The following is an 18,494-nucleotide window of genomic DNA, read 5'->3' as shown; positions in this document are numbered from 1 at the left end:
TTGGGGCAAAGCCCTGCTGGCTGGAGAGCTGTTACTAATGCCTGCAGAAACACGATGTCTTCTTCCAGCAATGTTCTGTCAGTAGCAGAGCTGCTGTCATGCTGAACTCAGCACTGTCTCTCTGTCCTGTAGGGTTTGTCTGTGCCTCCTGCAGGAGCTTTCTCCTGTTTCCACAGTCCATGTGTAGCTGGAGGAAGCCCTGAATCAGGCCCAGGGGAAACAGACGGTGTTGGGGGACAGCTGATGATGGCCCAGTGTAGGCTGGTAACATGGCCACCAACATCCTGGTGTGCATCAAGAACAGTGTGGCCAGCAGGCCCAGGGCGGTGACTGTCCCACTGTACTCAATGCTGGTGGGGCCAAACCTCAAATCCTGGGGTTGGTTTTGGGCCCCTCACGCCAAGAAAAACCTTGAGGTGCTGGAGCGAGTTGAGAGAAGGGAACGGAGCTGGTGAGGGGCTGGAGCACAAGTGTGATGGGAGCGGCTGAGGGAGCTGGGGGTTCAGCTGGAGAACAGGAGCTGAGGGGAGACCTTCTGATCTCTGAACTGCCCGAAAGGAGCTTGGAGCCAGGGGGGGTCGGGCTCTGCTCCCAAGGAACAAGTGACAGGACCAGAGGAAACTGCCTCAAGTTGTGCCAGGGGAGGTTGAGGTTGGATCTGGGGAACAATTTCTTCCCGGAAAGGGCTGTGGGGCATTGGAACAGGCTGCCCAGGGCAGTGGTGGAGTCACCATCCCTGGAGGGGTTGAACAGACGTGGAGATGAGGTTCTCAGGGACATGGGGTAGTGCCAGGGGTGGGTTATGGTTGGACTCGATCTTGGAGGTCTCTTCCAACCAAACTGATTCTGTGTCTCGGTTGCTGTAGGTGTGATGACCTTGAATGCATTTACAACCAGCTGACATCGAGGAAGGTCAGGAACATGATGGAGCTGCTGGAGAGAGTTGAGAGCAGCTACATCCCAGCCTTCAAAACCATTCTGATGGATGTTGAGGCAGGTGAGATGCTGAGGCAAGTTTACCTCAGTGCTGACTTCTGGCCTTTCTTCATAGCCTGGTGTTACTGGTTTCAAGCCGAGTCTTTCTGGTTTGTGAATTGAAACTGGACTGCTTGTGCTTGAGCTGAGGCTTTTGTTTCCAGGCTGGGACAAGCTCCATCGCTGGTCTGTTGAGCCAGACTCTTGCCAAAGGTCAGGCTGAGTGGGTTTGGGAATTTACTCTGCTGTAATAAAGTGTTTGCATTACTCTAACAGGACTCACCTCAACTTCCACCAGCTCTTCTGGTGTCATTCTGCAGGAACGGGAGTTCAGAGTAAGGGGACAGATCTTGTATCTGAGACTGCTTTGTTAGACTGCTGCTTCCCAGACTTTGGCCACTGCAACCTGAATTTCCTTGCTAAAGGAACAGCATTTTCCACTTTGGGGACTTTGCAGCATGAAGATCTCAAGGCCTCTAACGAAAGCAAGCAGACATTGTCACTTGTGTCACAGGACAGGAAATCAGGGTCTGTGCAGCTGTGCACAGATCCAGGCAGAGCTCCGCACCCCGCGTGGCAGCAGCATGGGGAGGTTGATACCTGTGCAGGGGCTGCAGCGGGGGGTGTGCATGTCCTCGTCCCACATGTCGGTCCATGTCCACGCCCAGTAATGTCTGCTGGGCTGCAAGGTCTGGCCAGCCCACAGCTCTCCTGCTTGGGGAGGTTGTTGCAAGGATACCGGTGAGGGGGTGACCTGCAGCGGTGGTGTCCATCAGCACATCTACCTTCCTTCTCCCTCACTTTGCCCGTCTGGCACAATGCAGTAAGACAGGAGAGCTTTGGGCAGAAAAATGACAAGCTTGTATTTCCCAGTTTAGGGAACTGAAGGCTTTTTTTCCCCCCCCATTTCATTCAGAAGAAAACTTGTAAGGAAGGATTATTTTTTGCCTGTAAGTGAAGTAAAATTCTGCCTTAAAAAATGCAGCTCTCTTGAATCAAGAATCTTTTTTTTTTTTTTTTTTTTTTCCTGGTGCACTTTGCTTAGGGGAGTTGAGTGCAGCCAAAGGAAATATTGCAAATTCCCATCTGTAGTGAAAAGCAGTGTAGTCCTGCTGCTCTCTCCCTGCAGACCAACACAGCTGGACCTCCATGTCCATCTTCAACCCAGCTGCTCTCTGGCACGATGAAACCATCCAGGCTGTGTTAACTGTGCACGTGCTGACAGAAAACACTGCTCTTCACCCCTTCATGTGCGAACATTTAATCTGTTAAGTCACACACATCTGTGTGTCACACTCTGCACTGTGCAGTTTATATGGGCTGGAGGAACACCCCTTATATAAGGAGACAAGGGTTCATTGTTTAACTAATTAATGCTTTAAGGGTTTAATCAAAATACAACAATTATTTGGTTTTAATCCAGTTACAGCAACACTAACCCTAATTGGATAATTTGGACTATAATTGTTAATTTCCATTACAACGCAGTTCAGATTTGTGTGCACCTGCTTTTAAGTCTCTGCCCCTTTCCCTGTCATTGTGCTGGTGTGGCTGCTGTTGGCGGCTTTTCTGGGAGGGCGATGCTGATAGTGGGAGTCTCTTCTTCCTTAGTCTTGGGGCTTGGGAGTTATTTTTGCTTGCATTCAAGCACTTCTGTCACTTCTTGTTGGTCCACAGGTTTAATTGCACAACAATCACCTGGTTTTATTAATGCTTGTGCTCTGGGATAATTCCTCAGGGTAAAACCACACAGCTGTACAGAGCTAAGCTAAAGCTTTTGACCAACCAGACATCAGTTGCTTTGCTGTCGAAGGGTTTTCTGTTACAGGCAGGACTAGTGGGACCGTGGTCGTCTGCCCACTGGGCAAGGGACTGTTGTAGCCAAACCTGAGCTGAAAAGGGCTCAGGCCAAGATCTGTGATGCTATATAACCTGTGATGCTATATAGCCCGTCATGCTGTGCAGCAAGGCCCAGAGCCTGCTCACAGCCATGGCAGCACTGTATTTTTGGTGCTGCTGGGCACATTCCCTGCAACTTTTTAGCAGTTGTGGACTCAGGCTCTGCACGAAGCCCTGTCCCAGCTCCCTGTCCCCTGCCATCACATCAGCTTATTTCTATTCTGGTTACTGCCACAGGTGAGCGATGTTCAAGTGTGAGTGACCTGCAGCACACAGGTGGCTGAGGGTGCTCAGTGCTTGTCAGGATGGGTTCTTTTCCCAGGCACCTTTCCATGTGGCGAGGCCATCACCCAGCTGGGAACCCAGTGCGCTGCAGCTGGGTGGCTCTTACCACTTCTCCTGTCTCTCAACACAGCTTTGACCGAAGCTCAGGACGTTCACCTGCACCTGATGCCCCTCAAGCGCCGCTTGGAAGACATAGAGAGGGTTGAGTTCAGTGAAGTGAAGCCTTTTCTGCTCCCCCTGCTCCACATGGTGTGTTTGATCTGGGTCACCTCCAAGCACTACAACATGCCCGGGCGGATAGTGGTGCTGCTCCAGGAGATCTGCAACCTTCTCATTCAGCAGGTCTGTGGCTGTGATGCCTGCGTTTGCAGTCCCGTGTCCCCTTTCCCCTTTTTTCCCCCGTCCTTCCCTGGCAAAGTGATTCCTTAGGCGACATTTAACTTTACAAACAGGTTCAAACGTGTCCAGCACAAGAAGTCTCTGTTTTCTGTGATGGCAGAAGTGACCTCTCAGGTGTGATTTTGCTCTTCCAGGCCCTGGTGTACCTGTCTCCAGAAGACCTTCTGAAAGGGGACATGGCAGAGAGCCTGGGCAAGGTGCGAATGGTGCTCGGTATCCTGAACACATTCAAAGAGGCGTTTGAGGAGAGAAAGGAAAAACTGCACACGTATTGTGAACCAGGCCAAGAAGTGAGGGAGTGGGACTTCAGCTCCACGATGGTGTTTGCGAGGCTGGACACCTTCCTGAAGAGACTGGAGATGGTGGAGGTGAGACTCCAGTCTTGAAAAACATTGCAAGCCTTCAGGAGAGCTCTGTAGCCAGGCTCACTTGCTGGCATCTTTCCTTTCTGTAGCTTCACCTGATACCAGGGGATGGGGCCGCTCTCTTTGCTGTTAGGTCTCCTGTTACAGTGAGTCTAAGACCGTGTTTTACCATGTCCTGCTCAGTGCATATGTAAGCCGGTCAGGTTGGTAGGTGTGTTTTTTGCTCCCAGGAGTCCCGTTGGACTCCTTGCTCCTGTTGGAGCAAGAAAAAGAGGATTACTGGAGGTGTGGTTTGCACAGCTGTAAATAAAGCGATATAATCTCCCAGGTCTCCTGGTGCCATCAGAGACAGATTTAGGTTATGGTTGAACTCAATGATTTTAAGGGTCTCTTCCAACCAAAATGGTTCTATGATTCTGTGACACTCTAGGGTCCCCTTGGCTGTGCCACGTGGCCCTGGGGAGGAGCAGGGACACGTTCCTCACCAGGTTGTCCCTTCACATCCTCGTGGTCCATCAAACTGGGGTGCTGTGGCTCGGGGATGTCCCTGTTTGCCAAATCTGTCACCTGAGGCAGGGACATTGGGGTGTCATCCCTGAGCTCCCAGCATGACCGAGGGCTCCTTGAGCCACAGGGGATGCTCTGCAGAGAGCAGGTCTGAATGTGAATGTGAGAGCTCCCTGTACTCTCCTTTTCACGTGGCTGTGTCTGGAGACCACAGACATACAGACATCCTAGGTACCTGTTATAGAGACACCATATGTACCTGTTATACAGGCACTGTATATACCTCTTATATAGATGCTGTATGTACCTCTTATACAGACATTACATGTACCTATTATCTCTCGCGTGGTTAACCACACACATTCATCTGCTATCCACACACTTCCCAAATGAATCTCTTTGTTGATTGTTGCTACGTTCCTGGTTTGTGGGGTCAGATGGCCAGTATACAAGTTGCCGGTGTTTCCCTATTAAAAAGAAGGTCTGGGTTGTTTTTCTCCCTCTCTCGTTCTCTGCAGTGGAACAGAAAGTTTTACTGGTTTAAATGTGCCATATACTTTTATGTGTTCCTTAATTAACTATGTTGAAAACCATCATGACTGATGCCTATTTTAGAAGTATTCATAACAATGTTTTCCAGTAGGGTTTGATGTGAAGTAAACCAAATTATGCTGGTCAGGTGTAGAGAGGAATATAGACACAGGAGTAACTGCAGGTCATCATGAGAACAGCGTTGGTGTCAGGTTTGCTGTGACCCTGCAAAGGCTCTGGGGCACTGACTGCTTGGATTCCGTGGGTGTCATGGGCACACTATGGATATGGGCTGCAGACAAAAGCCAGAGGGGAGGTTTTGAGCTGTGGCACTGTGCGTTTTGAGCAGTGTCTGTTTCCTCCTTCCATGGCTGTCCCACATTCCAGGGACAGTAAAAGCTGCAGTATGTGGAGTCAGAGGGAGAGCCTGCAGAGTGAGCTGTAAAACAATAATTAAAAGCATAGTGCACACCAGCCTGTTAATGAGGAAAGCTGCTGCATCTCTTTCTGTCTCCATTTCCCCTCGTCCCTTCATTTCAAGCAACCTTACAAGACAAAGCAAGGGACAGCTGGTATTTCCACATTATTTTTTGCCTTACTATTTGTTCAAATGAATGTGCTTGTGTGTCGAAGTGAATGTGAATGCATATGTTTATTTGTTTTTGAAATTTCATAAAAGCTGCAGTTACACTGGTGCACGGGTAGCCCATGAACACGTGGAGAGGGAAGGGTCCCTTTCCTCTGGTTCATCGCGCTGTTTCATATTTCATGTCTGTTGTAAAACCTGCTGCCCTGCTGGGGTGGCCCCAGGACAAGTGCAAGCAGAGAATGGCCGCCAGTACATTCCTGTGCACGTTTCTCCTGGTCCTCTGAGACAATGGATGTTCAATCAGCCCTTGCTTGGCCCTGCCTAAGGAGATGGATGGGGCGGGGTGGCAGCAGAGCTGCCCAGTGCTGCTGCCACCACTGGGGGAATGGGACATTTTCCTGAGAGGCGGCACTGCCAGGCTGCGGAGGATGGGAAGGGAAGGACCTGTGTGCCACCTCAGCAGAGAGGGCCAGTGGGGCAGGTGCTGCAACACCTGCTTGGACACGCGGAGGTTCGACTGAGCAGGAGCTTTGGACAGTTCAGGTACCTGTAAATATTAGAAGTCTCTTCTTGGTTAATACCTATAAAATTGGGATTCTTAGCTATGCTGGATGGCATATAAGGTCTCATATCCTGCTTTGGATCTGTCCTCTAAATACCCTTAAAAGCAATTTTACAGTTGTTATAGTATTTCTAATGACTGCAGCAGATCTTGCTGGAGAGGGATGTGTTATGAGAAGCTGTTGATGCTCAGGACAGGCAGATCTGGCTCCCCCCTTCCCATCCCTGCCACCCAGCCTGAGCACCAGCGCTGTGCTTGAGGAGGTCCCTCAGCAAGTGCAACTCTGTTGTGACAGCTGTTGTCATCTTCTTTTGTCAACATCTTAACCTGTGTGTCCCTCCATTGACTTTGAAGGATCTCCTGGCAACTGCCTTGGACCTGATGAAGCTGGAGAAAATTGAATTCAGTGGGATTAAAGGGAAGACCCTGGACCAGCAAGTCCTGGACATGTATGAGGAATTCCAGGAGGCGTACAAGGTGTTTTCAGAGCGAACCTATGACTGTCTTGACCTGACCAACATGGTAGGTGGGACCAGTTTGCAGGAACACCAGGAACATGTGCATGTTTCCAAAGCAGCAGTTTCCTGCTATCTTCTTCCCAGCTCTTTCCTCCTTTCATTATGATCTGATCTGGTACTGGAAGGAACAGGGAGCCGCTGGCCTTTCCTACAGAGATTTGGGACTTCTTGCAGGTCTATAACATATCTTGCTAGATTTGGACCTTAGACCAGTGTAGCTGGGAAACCTGCATTTCCATGCCTTGTGCACAAGCTTTCACTATACATGGTGCTGGCTGAGGTGTAAGAGCTGTACCAACACCCACATCTCTTTGGTTTCCTGCTCTTGGTACCTACCCTGTTTCCCCAAATATAAGACCTACCCTGAAAATAAGCTCTAGCATGATTTTTCAGGATGCTCAAAACATAAGCCCTACTCCAAAAATGAGCCCTAGTTACAGTTCATAAAAAAGTCAATTTAAATATGGTCCAGGCAGCTATACATGTAAAAATGTAAGCATCTTTTCGGGCAAAAATTAATATAAGACCCAGTCTTATTTTTGGGAAAACAGGGTAGTTTGCCTGATGAGGGCCAGCTCAGATCATCTCTGGGGATCTGTTTGCTCTTGTCTAGATGAACACATGGCCTCTGGGGCTCTCAGAATTCAAGGACGCTCTATTTTATTATCAGTAGTGCTTTAATTAAAGGAACATTCCCAACCCTCTGGGACCTGCCTGGTGTGGTGATGGGTGGCTCGTGCTTTGGTTCCTGCAGCTCCTGGTACATCTCTGCGGGGGGTGGCAGGTCCCCAGTGCCACCTGGGAGGACCTTGCTGGAAAGCTGCTTGCTCCATGCCACCCCTCCTTCAGCAGGGTGGGCACAGAGGAGCGGTGACGGTGGCTCTGCAGGAGCTGGCTTGGGTTTGGTGACCGCATGGCCATTTGTGTGACTCTGAGTCGTGCTTGTTCTTTCAGTGCTCTAGTTTTGCACCCTCTATTACTGCTAGAGCCTCTTTTTTTTTAGCTAAAACATGGCATCTGGATCTGCTGGAGCTCAGCAGTAACAATAGTAAAAGCTATTTCCTTGCACTTCGTCCTTTCAGAAAAGAGACACATGGCCTCATTTTTAGTGGCTTTGTCCAAGCTAGAACAGAAGGACTGAAGTTTCCCAGGCTGTCAAGTTCAGTCTTTGATTTGGGCTCTTTTACGTGTAGGAAGACAGATATAGATTTTACTCTTGAACTTCAAAGGATTTATTACAATTGGAACAAGAAAAGCAGTGCAAGAAGATGATGCAAATAACAGAAACCCAGTACAGAGTTTGAAAAGAACCTCTGGAGATCACCGAGTCTGCCTTCCCTGCTCAAAGCAGGCTCAGCTAGAGCAGAACTGTGACCGGTCAGGTGAAATATCTCCAAGGTTGAATATGTCCAAGTGTGGAGACTCCACAGCCTCTCTGGGCAACCTGTGCCAGCGTTTTGAAACTGCCTTTATTGTTGCCCCACTCACAGCCAACTCACCAAGAAACCACAGGCTCATTTTGGCTTGACAGTAGATTGGATTTGGGACTCAGCAGGTGCATCTGTGGGTTTTCCGGGTGATGGTGTGGTCTTCAGGCCAAGTGGTGGGGGAGAGAGTGTGGAAATAGTCCATCTTGCCTCTAGGCTCTCTGTGGACTGTGGAAAGCCCTCAGGACCAAAGGGTCCCTCCCAGAGAAAGGGCCAACATCTCAGCCATGGGACAGCACAGAAATGTTCTCAAGCTTTGTGGGGACTTTGCCTTGTTGCGATGGCTGAAGGTTGGTCAGAGGAGTGGCTTAATTCACGGTGAATAAGAAAGGACATCTCTGGATCGGGGAGTTGCAGGTGCCTTCCTGGTGCCATCTTGCAGCCTCACAGCTTGTGTTTTGCCTTCATGCAGGACTTTGAGCAAGACGCCTTTGGTTTCCAGCAGAAAGTAGAAGACATCGACCGTCGGCTGGGCACCATTTTCATCCAGGCTTTTGATGACGCTTCAGACTTGGAGCACACCTTCAAGGTTTGTCTGTCGCACCCTTCCTCTTTTCTAAAAGGGAAATCGGGGCGCCTGCGGTTCGGCTCAGTGAGAATCAGGCCCGGGAGACCAGGCAGTGCTGGAGCTGCAGGCACACGGGGCTGGTGTTTGCTGGTGGGGATGGACAGAGGGGCAGTAAGACTTGTAGCTTTTGGGCTGCTCTTGGTTCGGGATGCTCAGGCTGGTAGGTCCCTCTCAAAGCTTTTTGGATGCCAGGAGATTTATTTGTGTCTCTGTCTGCGAGTTGGAGGAAATCATGCTTTTTCTAGGATTTCCTGGTGAGAACTGATATTGTTAATATTAATTTGTTAATATTACTAATACACAGGTCTATTTCAGTTTTAGAAACAGATTTTCTAGAAACAAAGCTGGTTTATTTATCAATTAATCTATCTTGTAGAAATAATAAATGGTATTTTCAAAAAAATTTCAATATAAGCATTTCTAGAAAAGACTGTAGAAAGTCACAGTGTTTATCTTAAGTTTTTTTTTAAAAAATAGCAAATTTTGAAGCATTTGAAGAATGACAGTTGGAATGTGGTTCATCCCTAGAGAAACTCTGAGAGGCTCCGTAACAAAGGGAGTGACTATTGGAAAAGCAACGTAAAGGAAAGAAATTTCCCTTTTCCAAAGCGCTCATCAGTGCAGACAGTATTGAAGCATCTGGGCTGGTGAGGAAGGTCCCAGCTGATCTCCCTGCAGAAGTTGGGGTTGTGAATTTTTTCCCCTTTCTTTTCCTGCGTGTTCACCTCAACAGCTGCTGGACATGTTCGGGAGCCTTTTGGAGCGACCGGTAATCGCTGCAGATGCTGCTGACAAATACTCCGTCCTCATCAGCATGTTCAGCAGGGCCCTGGACCACGCCAGGCTGATCTACTCCCGGCACATCCAGGCAGAGCTGAAGCTCGGTGGGTAGAACGTGCTGAGTAAAATTGATTTTACAGGGAGTTGGATTTAGATTAATTTGGGGGGAAGCGATTTCTTTTTCTAAGGAACCCAAAACTTTACAAATTGCAAATGTTTTCAGCCTCTGTAGCTCCTTAGTGGCAATGGAAATGCCTGGGAAAGCTCTGTTCTTGGTATTAAAGCAAATAATTGGTTAGGGGTAAAAATACCCTTTTTCAAATGTGTATACATGATATGTGACTGGGAACGGAGACACGTGTTGAGCTTTTCTCCCAGCGAGGCTGTGACAAGAGGTTTCTCTCCACATTTGTGCGCTGCCTCCAACACCCTATGGGACCTGCAAACCCGCTCATGTGCTCCTCAGTATGAATTTATTGTGTTTCTCTTGCAATGCTTAAAATGCAAAATATGCGAGTGGGACTTTGTAACCAAGGGTTTAATCAGCCTTTTCCAGGTTTATTATTTCCCATGACTGTTGGCACAGGGGAGAATGGGTAGATTCCTATCAGATTATGAGGATTCAAGTGTGTCATTCTGAACAATAACCTATTTACTTGCCTCAGAAAGACCATACTGGAACCAGGCAAGTCCTGGACTGGAGAGAATCATGGAGATGAGTCCATCATTTGCTGTGAATTTGCGGTTATTGTTCTGTGGCTGTTAGATAAGATGGTCAGAACGAACACCTGGTCAGAAATCCCTGCGTCAGTGTTTGTGGGGAGCGGGAAACGTGTCCCAGGTAAAGGACGCCTCAGATCAGCTCAGGTTTTAACATAGGCTGGGCCTCTCCTTCGATCTCAGGTCCTTATTCAAGATCCAGAGGCACTTGCCTTGGTCACAGACCCACATCAGTGTGGCAGATGTTGGATTTAAGGAAGGAAGCTGGGAAATCAGAGCAGTTTTCTGCAGATGAGGTTCTGTTGGTGCATCTTTGGGGTTACAAGTGCAGTGTTCAGTCAAATGCTGTTCCAATGTGCCCTCCCCAGGATCCCCCCCCGTGCACAAGAACATGCCGCCGGTGGCTGGAGCGCTGTGCTGGGCGCGGGAGCTGCGAGCGCGAATCCAGGTGCCGTTTGATCACTTCAGGCGCATCCCACATCTGTGCGTGTCTGTTCCAGCTAAGTTGCTTTATGACCACCTTGATATGTTCTCTCTAATCAATTTGATTTTCTTTCTGTGGTGAACATTATCCCATGGTTATAGCTGAAATAATTCTTAGTCAAAGAGGTGTGAAGTGGTTGCACTGGTGCTTTTCAGCTTCCTTGTGATCATTATTTTTTTTAAGAAACTAATTAACTGGATTTGTTTTGAAGCAGTTAAGAGGCACAGTGGAATAGCACATGGGCTATTCAGCTTTCAGACATAGTTCCTGGGTTGCAATTGAAAGAGGTATTGGAACCTTTCCTGCTGCAATCCCACTCAGCATGTTCTCCAGGACCTCCTCAGCTGCAAGTCCTGGTTCTGGCATCATCCAAGCTGTGAATAGCAGAGAGGTGCTGGGCTGGACTCAGCTGAAATGGATCGATGGAGCTGGGTTTCCATGTTGGTGAACAGATGAGCACTTTGCTGGGCGGAAGAAAACTTTCTCAGCATTAGACAAAGGAGCCATCTCCCAAGATCACGGAAAGAAACCAATGCTGGAATACATATCACCCAAGTGCTTGTTATAATGGATGGTGTCAGGGAAGTGTAGCCTCACGTTCGCAGCTGCAGCAGCTCATGGCACCACATGAGACAACGTTTAAGAGCTCTGTAAGCAAGGCAGTGTTGGACTTGGGACAACTGAACGTGCTCCAGCGACTGCACCTGGTAGCTCACAGGAATGCCTTCCCTTGTGCTGGTCAGGATTCTGTGTAAATGGATTCACTTTTTTAATGTACTTGACCAAAATAAGCCATCTCCATCACCGTGCCATATTTGTAGCCCTCTCTTGCTGTATATTGCCATTAAGTGTCTTTAAGTGCACAGTTATTCTGCAGCAGCAAAGACATCAGTGCAATGAAACAAGCTCTTGGGCTGTTCCCAGCACAGAGCTCAAGTTATCATGTCCAATTTGAACCTGAATGGCAATTTTTGTAAACCATGAAGGACCCAGATCTGCATTCTGTCCTCTGTTTAGAGCAGTTAATAACATGCCCTGCAACAGGGGTGACATGGTGCTGTTGAAAGGGAAAAAGGATTAAAAAGGAGAAACAAAGGTGGTTTTGCTGGGACTTGCTTGGATTTGCTCAGAGGACTTGTTTACTTCCAGCAGGTTTGATCAGCACTTGCCCAGTGGTGACTGCTCAGATACTCCCTTTGCCAGGTTTTGTTGAAGTTAATTCAGGTTTTGTCAAAATGTCCTCCAAAATCAACAACCATCTTGAGGAAAACTTGGATATTGTAGATGAAACAGTGGGGAAAAGATGGCCTGATAAGAATTCCTCTGACCTGCTGTTCCCTGGGTTGTACAGTCCAGGCAGCACGACCGGGGCTCTGCCTCCCGTGCTCTGGGTCACCTTTGCTCTTTGGTTTGAGGGGCATGAATTTGGCACCACCAAGAGCTTCATCTGCCAGGAGCCACACTCTGCTTCTTTCTGTGCCTCTTTGACCTAAGAAAGTGGAAGCTGGTGAGCAGAGGTTGCCCTGCTCCATGCCAACATGGGAGCATTGGGTATGTTACAGAGACCGGTGTTCCTCCAGCAGCTCTGGGCCCTTCTTCTTTCCCCAGGACGTGGTTCCCATTTGCTGGTTGCCATGCAAACACCCGAGAAAGGGCGTGCTGCGGCTTGGAGGGCTTTTGTGCAGTGAAATGATTTTGGGTGATGTGGTGGGGGTGAAATGTAAGGTCCCCAGCCAGAGTCTGCCTGCAAAGTGGTGGGTGATCTTGGGAAGGGGTAAATACAGACTGCAGCCTCGCAGTGCTAAACATAATGCTGAGCTTGTCTGTTGTGCCACCAGCTCCTTGGACTCTGCTGAAGGAAGAAGGGTGATAGAGAAGTATGAAGAAATGATCCAGCTGCTCGACAGGTAAGTGGTGGCTCAGGCAAGGCTGTAACTGTATGAAAAAACCCCAAAGCTTATAGAATCACAGAATCATTTTGGTTGGAAGAGACCCTCAAGATTATCAAGTCCGACCATTAACCCACCCCTGGCACTACCCCATGTCCCTGAGAACCTCATCTCCGCATCTGTTCAACCCCTCCAGGGATGGTGACTCCACCACTGCCCTGGGCAGCCTGTTCCAATGCCTGACAGCCCTTTCTGGGAAGAAATGTTTCCTAATATCCAGTCTGAACCTCCCCTGGTACAACTTGAGGCCATTTCCTTCTCCTTCTCTAAACCACCTTCCAGCATATTTGCAAGCCCAGGGCCTGAGAATGTCTCTTTCTAAGCCAGAAGGAATTTTGTGATGAGAGAGGAGGAGGAATCCTTTGCTACACACCACAGTCTTTCCGTGATGTCTTGAAATGAGAAGTTTGCGTGGGAGGGACAGGGGCTGTGCAGCCCAGCAGAAATGTTGGAACAAGATTCTGTTGGATGTAGAAGCTGCTGTGGTAGAAAACCTGGGCTGACCAAAAGTCTCAATCCATTTGTGCCCATTCACAGTGTACTTACCGTGGCTGTAATGTGTGTATTCCACAACTGGGAGTGGGATTCATTGCCCCTCACTTAGTATCTTAATGTTTAACGCTAAAACTGAACTGGTTGCTCTGAGCTTTTGAATGTCTGTCTCCAAATTTGAATCCTCTGCTAAGAATGGTACTTGGGAGATCTTTGCTCTCCTGACTTGATACTGTCACTGGTTTTCAGGTGTTTGTCTTCGAAGACATGTTCTTTATGGAGATGGTGTGGGTGGGTTTAAAATATTCCTTGATATTCTTCAGCCCTCAGAAGTGGACTTAGCTTTCATTTGGTTATATGTCTTGGTCTGCGGGCTTGGCAGCTACATGGTGGATTTTTTTTATTTGTTTGTTTGTTTTCTGGCAGGTATCAGGAGAAGCTCTATGCAGGCTGGTCCCAGACAGTCTCTGAAAAATCACAGTACAACCTTACTCAGCCGCTTATCCGGCGAGATCCAGAAACCAAACTGATCACAGTTAATTTTGATCCCCAGGTAAGAACTAGCTTTCCTGTCTGCCGGCGGGCACGTCTCTAAGCTGTGCCCCACCATGTACGGCAAGTCTGGTGGGATCGGTACTAGATCTGTTCTGCTGAGGTCCCTGGAGCACCTGTGATGGGTGACATGAATTTACCATCACCTTTGTGGGCTCTGTATCCTGGTAAAATATCAGGATTACAGTTTAAGCAGAGCAGATTCTAGTTAAAGCCAGTGACAGAAAGTCCCTGATTAGCCAGATGTTAACTGGTGTCAACATCTCCAGAGCAGATTTGACACTGGTGTGGGGAGTGTAGGAGCATCATCCTACAGACATGCGTTTGTGCTATGTTTACCTGAAATATGAGCTTTCTGAATGGGTATAAAAATCCCAGGAAAGGTTTGTTTTGCTACTTCAGTGTTGTGGCTGTTGGATTTCCTTAATTGTGGTGCAGGAGGCTTCCAATAGGTCTCTGTCCCCTAGAGCTGCCCTCTCCAGTGCAGGGAGGCCTGACCATCCCCCTGCCCGAAGCAGAGGCAGGGTCCAAGGTAGCAGCATGCAGAGATGAATTGAAAGGTTCTGGGGCCTGATGGGAGCCAGGGCCTCTCAAATGTGAAATGCCATTTTCTGGGGAGGTGCTGAATCTCAGGGGTCTGGGAAAACATCAAACACTTCCTCTGTTCCCTGGGACTTGCTGCTGTTAGAGAAAAGTGTTGAGGTTCCAGAGCTTATTCCAGCTTGGCTCTCAGTCAAAGGATCAGCTTTTCATACTGAGGACTGCCTCATGTCCTCAGATGCCTGCTTAGCAGCCCCTTCACACCCTCCAGAGCAGATAGGAGCACCTCATTTTGCCTAAAGGGAGAATGTATTTGCAACCCTTCAGTGTTAAAGAGTCTTCCAGAGCTCACTTTCCATGAAGGAGAGGGAAAGAGGGGAAGACACCCTTGACCCCATGGTGGGGATGTCCCGGACATTCCGGTACATAAAAGGGAGGGGAGTTTGGTTCTATCTCACTTGGCCTCTTGCTTCCTCAGTCCCCTGGTTTTCCCTTCCTCCCATCCCGTCCTCCTCCATCCACCTCCTCAGAGTGCTCCCTTCACCCTTCTGCACCCCTTCTTTCTTTCCTCTTCTTGTCATTGTGTACATTGTCACTTTAATGTTGTAGATACTCCTCACCCCTGCCATTGTCCATACAATATACCGAGTTTCTGTCACGCAGCTAACATGTGCAGTTCCAGGAGCACCTTCCCTCTCACAAGCCACTAAACTGAGCAAAGATTTTTTTAGTCTTAGAAGTGATATATTGCATTGAAAGACCTTGCTGCTCCCTTTGTTGCAGGGACTCACTTCTACTTGGGTTCATAATTTAATAATCCCCCTCAATCCAGTCCCATCACAACTCAAACATGCTTTTGGTTGGGCGGGGAGAAGGCTGCAACAGAAGCCTTTGGTGGAAGGTGGCCACAGGACAATGTGTCACTGGGTTTGAGGCCATGGTATTTTTTTTTTTTTTCTTGCCAGTCAGCCTAACAAACCACCAGAACTGGAGTCATTTTATCATTCACTTAGATAACTGCTAGGCTCCTCCTGCAGGCACGGTATTGCTGAAAGACTGTATTGATGAGAATAGCTGAGGGCACCAGAGATCATCATGGCTTTTAGAGGCTGCACAGGGTTTGCTGGCTGGGTAGTTAACAGAGCCATATGTCTTTGATTGGGAAGAAAACCAGAGGCAAAGTTCAATGGGAGACAGATGGTTTGGACTAGGAGGTGTCCAGGCCCTTCTCAGAGTGTGCTGCTTTGTGAATAAAACAGCAGGAACCCCCTAAGATCCCCAGAATTGATGGGAGGGTGTCCACCAGGTGAACGGGGAGGATCGTCCCACATTCAGCTCTCTGCCATGTTTCTGCAGCTGTTTTCGGTGCTGAGGGAGGTGAGCTACCTGTCTGGCAGCCGGCTGGGAGCCATACCACCCATGGCAGCGGAAATCTATTCCTCCAAGGAGTCATACCGGCAGTTGGTGGCCAACTTGGAGCTGATGGTGAACAGATACAACAAGGTCCTGAAGACAGTCCTGGAGGTCGAATACCCTCTCATACAGGAGCAGCTGTGGGATATTAACTTGAAGCTGAAGAAGGCAGAAGAAACACTGAACTGGAAGATGGAGGGTGAGCTAGCTCTGTGTTAGGGGGAAAGAGCCCGTACAGAATCACAGAATCCCAGCCTGGTTGAGGTTGAAGGGACCTCCATAGATCCCCTGTCCAACCCCCCTGCTCACGCAGGGTCAGCAGAGCAGATCACACAGGTCGGTCCAGGCGGATTTGAATGTCTCCAGAGAATGAGATTCCACACCCGCTCTGGGCAGCCTGGTTCAGGCTCTGGCACCTCACAGGAAAGAAGTTTCTCCTCATGTTCACATGGATCCTCCTGTGTTTCAGTCTGTGCCCGTTGCCCCTCACCCTGGCGTTGGGCACCACTGAGAAGAGTCTGGTCCATCCTCTGACACCGACCCTAGAGATACTGATCACATTGATCAGATCCCTCTCAGCTTCTCTTCTCCAGCTGAACAGCCCCAGCTCTCTGTCTCTCCTCAAAAGAAAGATGCTCCAGACCCATCAGCATCTTTGTGTGCCTCTGCTGGACTCTCTCCAGTAATTCCTTGTCCTTCTTAAACTGGGGAGCCCAGAACTGGACACGACTCCAGATGTGGCCTCACCAGGGCAGAGCAGAGGGGGAGGAACAACCTCCCTTGAGGTTGGTCACGCTTTTCCTAATGCACCCCAGGTGCCATTGGACTTCTTGGCCGTAAGGGCACATTGCTCATGGTTAACCTGCTCACTTGAGTCTCATCAGATTCCTCCCATGTCCCCAGCCTCCATCACCTGGTTCCCAATGGCAGTTCCCAGCAGGGCAGGGGACTCTCCAGCAGAGCCAGCACTGGGAACACAAAGGGCAGCCCCCAGCCTACCTGTTCCTTGCCATGTTACCTTGATCTGCTGGGGTTGGGGACAGGATCCTGGTCCCTTCAGGTTCCCTGTGGGCTTTTGGGGAGGAGAGGCTGCCCTGTAAGCAGTGCCACCAAGGAGATGGCAAGATTGGGGTTTGTGAGAGCTGGCAAGGCTGGGGTTGAAGCGTCTGCTCCCTGCTTCTGCCAGCCCAAGTGACCCACTGTGTGGCCGTGTCCCTGTGTCCCCAAGGCACTGCTTTCTCACCCAGTTGTGCAGGGACTGGGACCCCTTGGCCCAGCCATCTGGCATGAGGCAGACTTCTCCCAGTGAGAGCCAGGGCCACCTCATTATCTGTTCCAGACAGATGAAATACTGTGGTTAGCGGTGAGGTTTGTGCACCGTGACTTTGGGATGATTTAACCAGTGTTCTTGCTTGATCAGTTTTAACTGCAGAGCAGAAGGGAGGAAGACAGTTTGTTTCCTCTTGGTGAAAGCAAACTGCTCGCTGGTGGAATATATATTTCTGTCATCAGGCTTGTGGTATGAACAGGAACAAGTGTCCTCCCTTGGGAACTTGCAAAGCAGAATTCCTCATGCTGAAAAACTCTTTCTCCGTTGCACAACAAAGATGAAGGGACTTTCCTGCAGATGAAGTTCCCTGCATCTAAACACAGCCCTCGCTAGTACCTGGGCTATCATAGCCCATGTTTGTGGGGCTGTGGGTCCCTGCTCTAGTGACGGTGGCAGGAACACTCAGCCTGTTGTCCTTGTTTTCTCTCTGGTAGCGGATTAAACCTGGGTACGGGTAAGGGGGAACTGTCAGACATCCCCATGGTGCTGGTGCTCCTGGCAGAAAGCAGAGGCTGCAGCTGTACCATGGATTGTTGGGGCAGGAGGGAGCTAGAAGTGGCTCTGTTGGTTGAGGTGGTAAGTCTCTTGTGTTAATGATGGGTGAGAAATACATGAAACCATGGGGTGAAAGTCAGAGGCTGGTCTTGAGGAGGGTGCACAAGAGCTTGGCCCTGCAGCTCTGAAAAAAAGTAGTCAATCATCTCATTTTTTACCAGGTGTCTGGGATCACATCTCCATGGTGATGGATGATGTCCATGACCTTGAGCGGAGGACACAGAAAGCCAAAACCAACGTTGAGGAGATCCAGACCATTGTGGGATCGTGGGCGTCGCCCATATTTGTGAGGAGAGATTGTAAAAGGGAATCGCTGCTGAGCCTGGAGAACTGTCAGGACTGCCTGGAAAGGCGTTACGGCCTTGTCAGAGAGTCAGGGCAGAGGATTCATCTGCTGATGAAGGTGAGGGGGGACCTTCCCCAGGGGTTTGTTGGCTCTTCATAGGCTCCGGGTGTCTTTCCGCTCTGGTGAAAATGTCCAGAGCTGCTTCACCTTAAAATTAACTCCCTTAACTCATTTGAAAAACTTACCCGTTGTTAATTAAGGATGGCTTTGATGGGTGAGCTGGTACAGCTGAGTGTGCGGGGCTGCTGACCAGGCACCCAGCTTGGAGGAGCAGTGGGAGCTGCTGCAGCCCAGTCTGGCTCCCAGTCCTGGTTCTTGTGAAGCCACTAGAGGGGAGTCATGCATCAGGCTTTGGGATCCTGCTCAGAGGAAAAACTCCTCTGAAATATTCACCTGAAAATACTGAGGCAGCTAGCTGTGGCTGACCTTTCTGGTTTAGACTTGTTGTTCTGCCGTGGGAGCAGGAGGTGCCACTGACAGTCCAGGGAGAAGCTGAGTGACAAGAAAAAAGCTGCTGTCTGAACCCTTGTTTTTTTCCAGGGGCTTTGCCAGAGCTGAGAGTCCTCTTTGCAGAGCAGGAGAAACCCCAAATCTCTGCACCTCACCTGCCCAGAGGTGTTATGCATGTCAGGGACAGCACCTTGGCTG

General features: G+C 49.3%; 1 protein-coding gene across 1 annotated transcript in view; it reads left to right on the top strand.

Moving 5' to 3' along the window:
- The window catches only part of DNAH9 (dynein axonemal heavy chain 9), a 205,756-nt gene that overhangs the window by 4,793 nt on the left and 182,469 nt on the right, over positions 1 to 18,494 (top strand). The window contains exons 4-14 of the mRNA XM_065647527.1: positions 867 to 997; positions 3,290 to 3,501; positions 3,693 to 3,926; positions 6,467 to 6,634; positions 8,530 to 8,646; positions 9,419 to 9,569; positions 10,554 to 10,668; positions 12,508 to 12,576; positions 13,537 to 13,663; positions 15,559 to 15,814; positions 17,662 to 17,903. Of these exons, the coding sequence (XP_065503599.1) occupies positions 867 to 997; positions 3,290 to 3,501; positions 3,693 to 3,926; positions 6,467 to 6,634; positions 8,530 to 8,646; positions 9,419 to 9,569; positions 10,554 to 10,668; positions 12,508 to 12,576; positions 13,537 to 13,663; positions 15,559 to 15,814; positions 17,662 to 17,903 (1,822 nt within the window). The remainder of the gene's footprint in view (positions 1 to 866; positions 998 to 3,289; positions 3,502 to 3,692; positions 3,927 to 6,466; positions 6,635 to 8,529; positions 8,647 to 9,418; positions 9,570 to 10,553; positions 10,669 to 12,507; positions 12,577 to 13,536; positions 13,664 to 15,558; positions 15,815 to 17,661; positions 17,904 to 18,494) is intronic.

This window comes from Caloenas nicobarica, chromosome 18, assembly GCF_036013445.1.
Source record: "Caloenas nicobarica isolate bCalNic1 chromosome 18, bCalNic1.hap1, whole genome shotgun sequence".
Taxonomy (NCBI): domain Eukaryota; kingdom Metazoa; phylum Chordata; class Aves; order Columbiformes; family Columbidae; genus Caloenas; species Caloenas nicobarica.
This window is presented reverse-complemented; position numbering and strand designations above follow the sequence as displayed.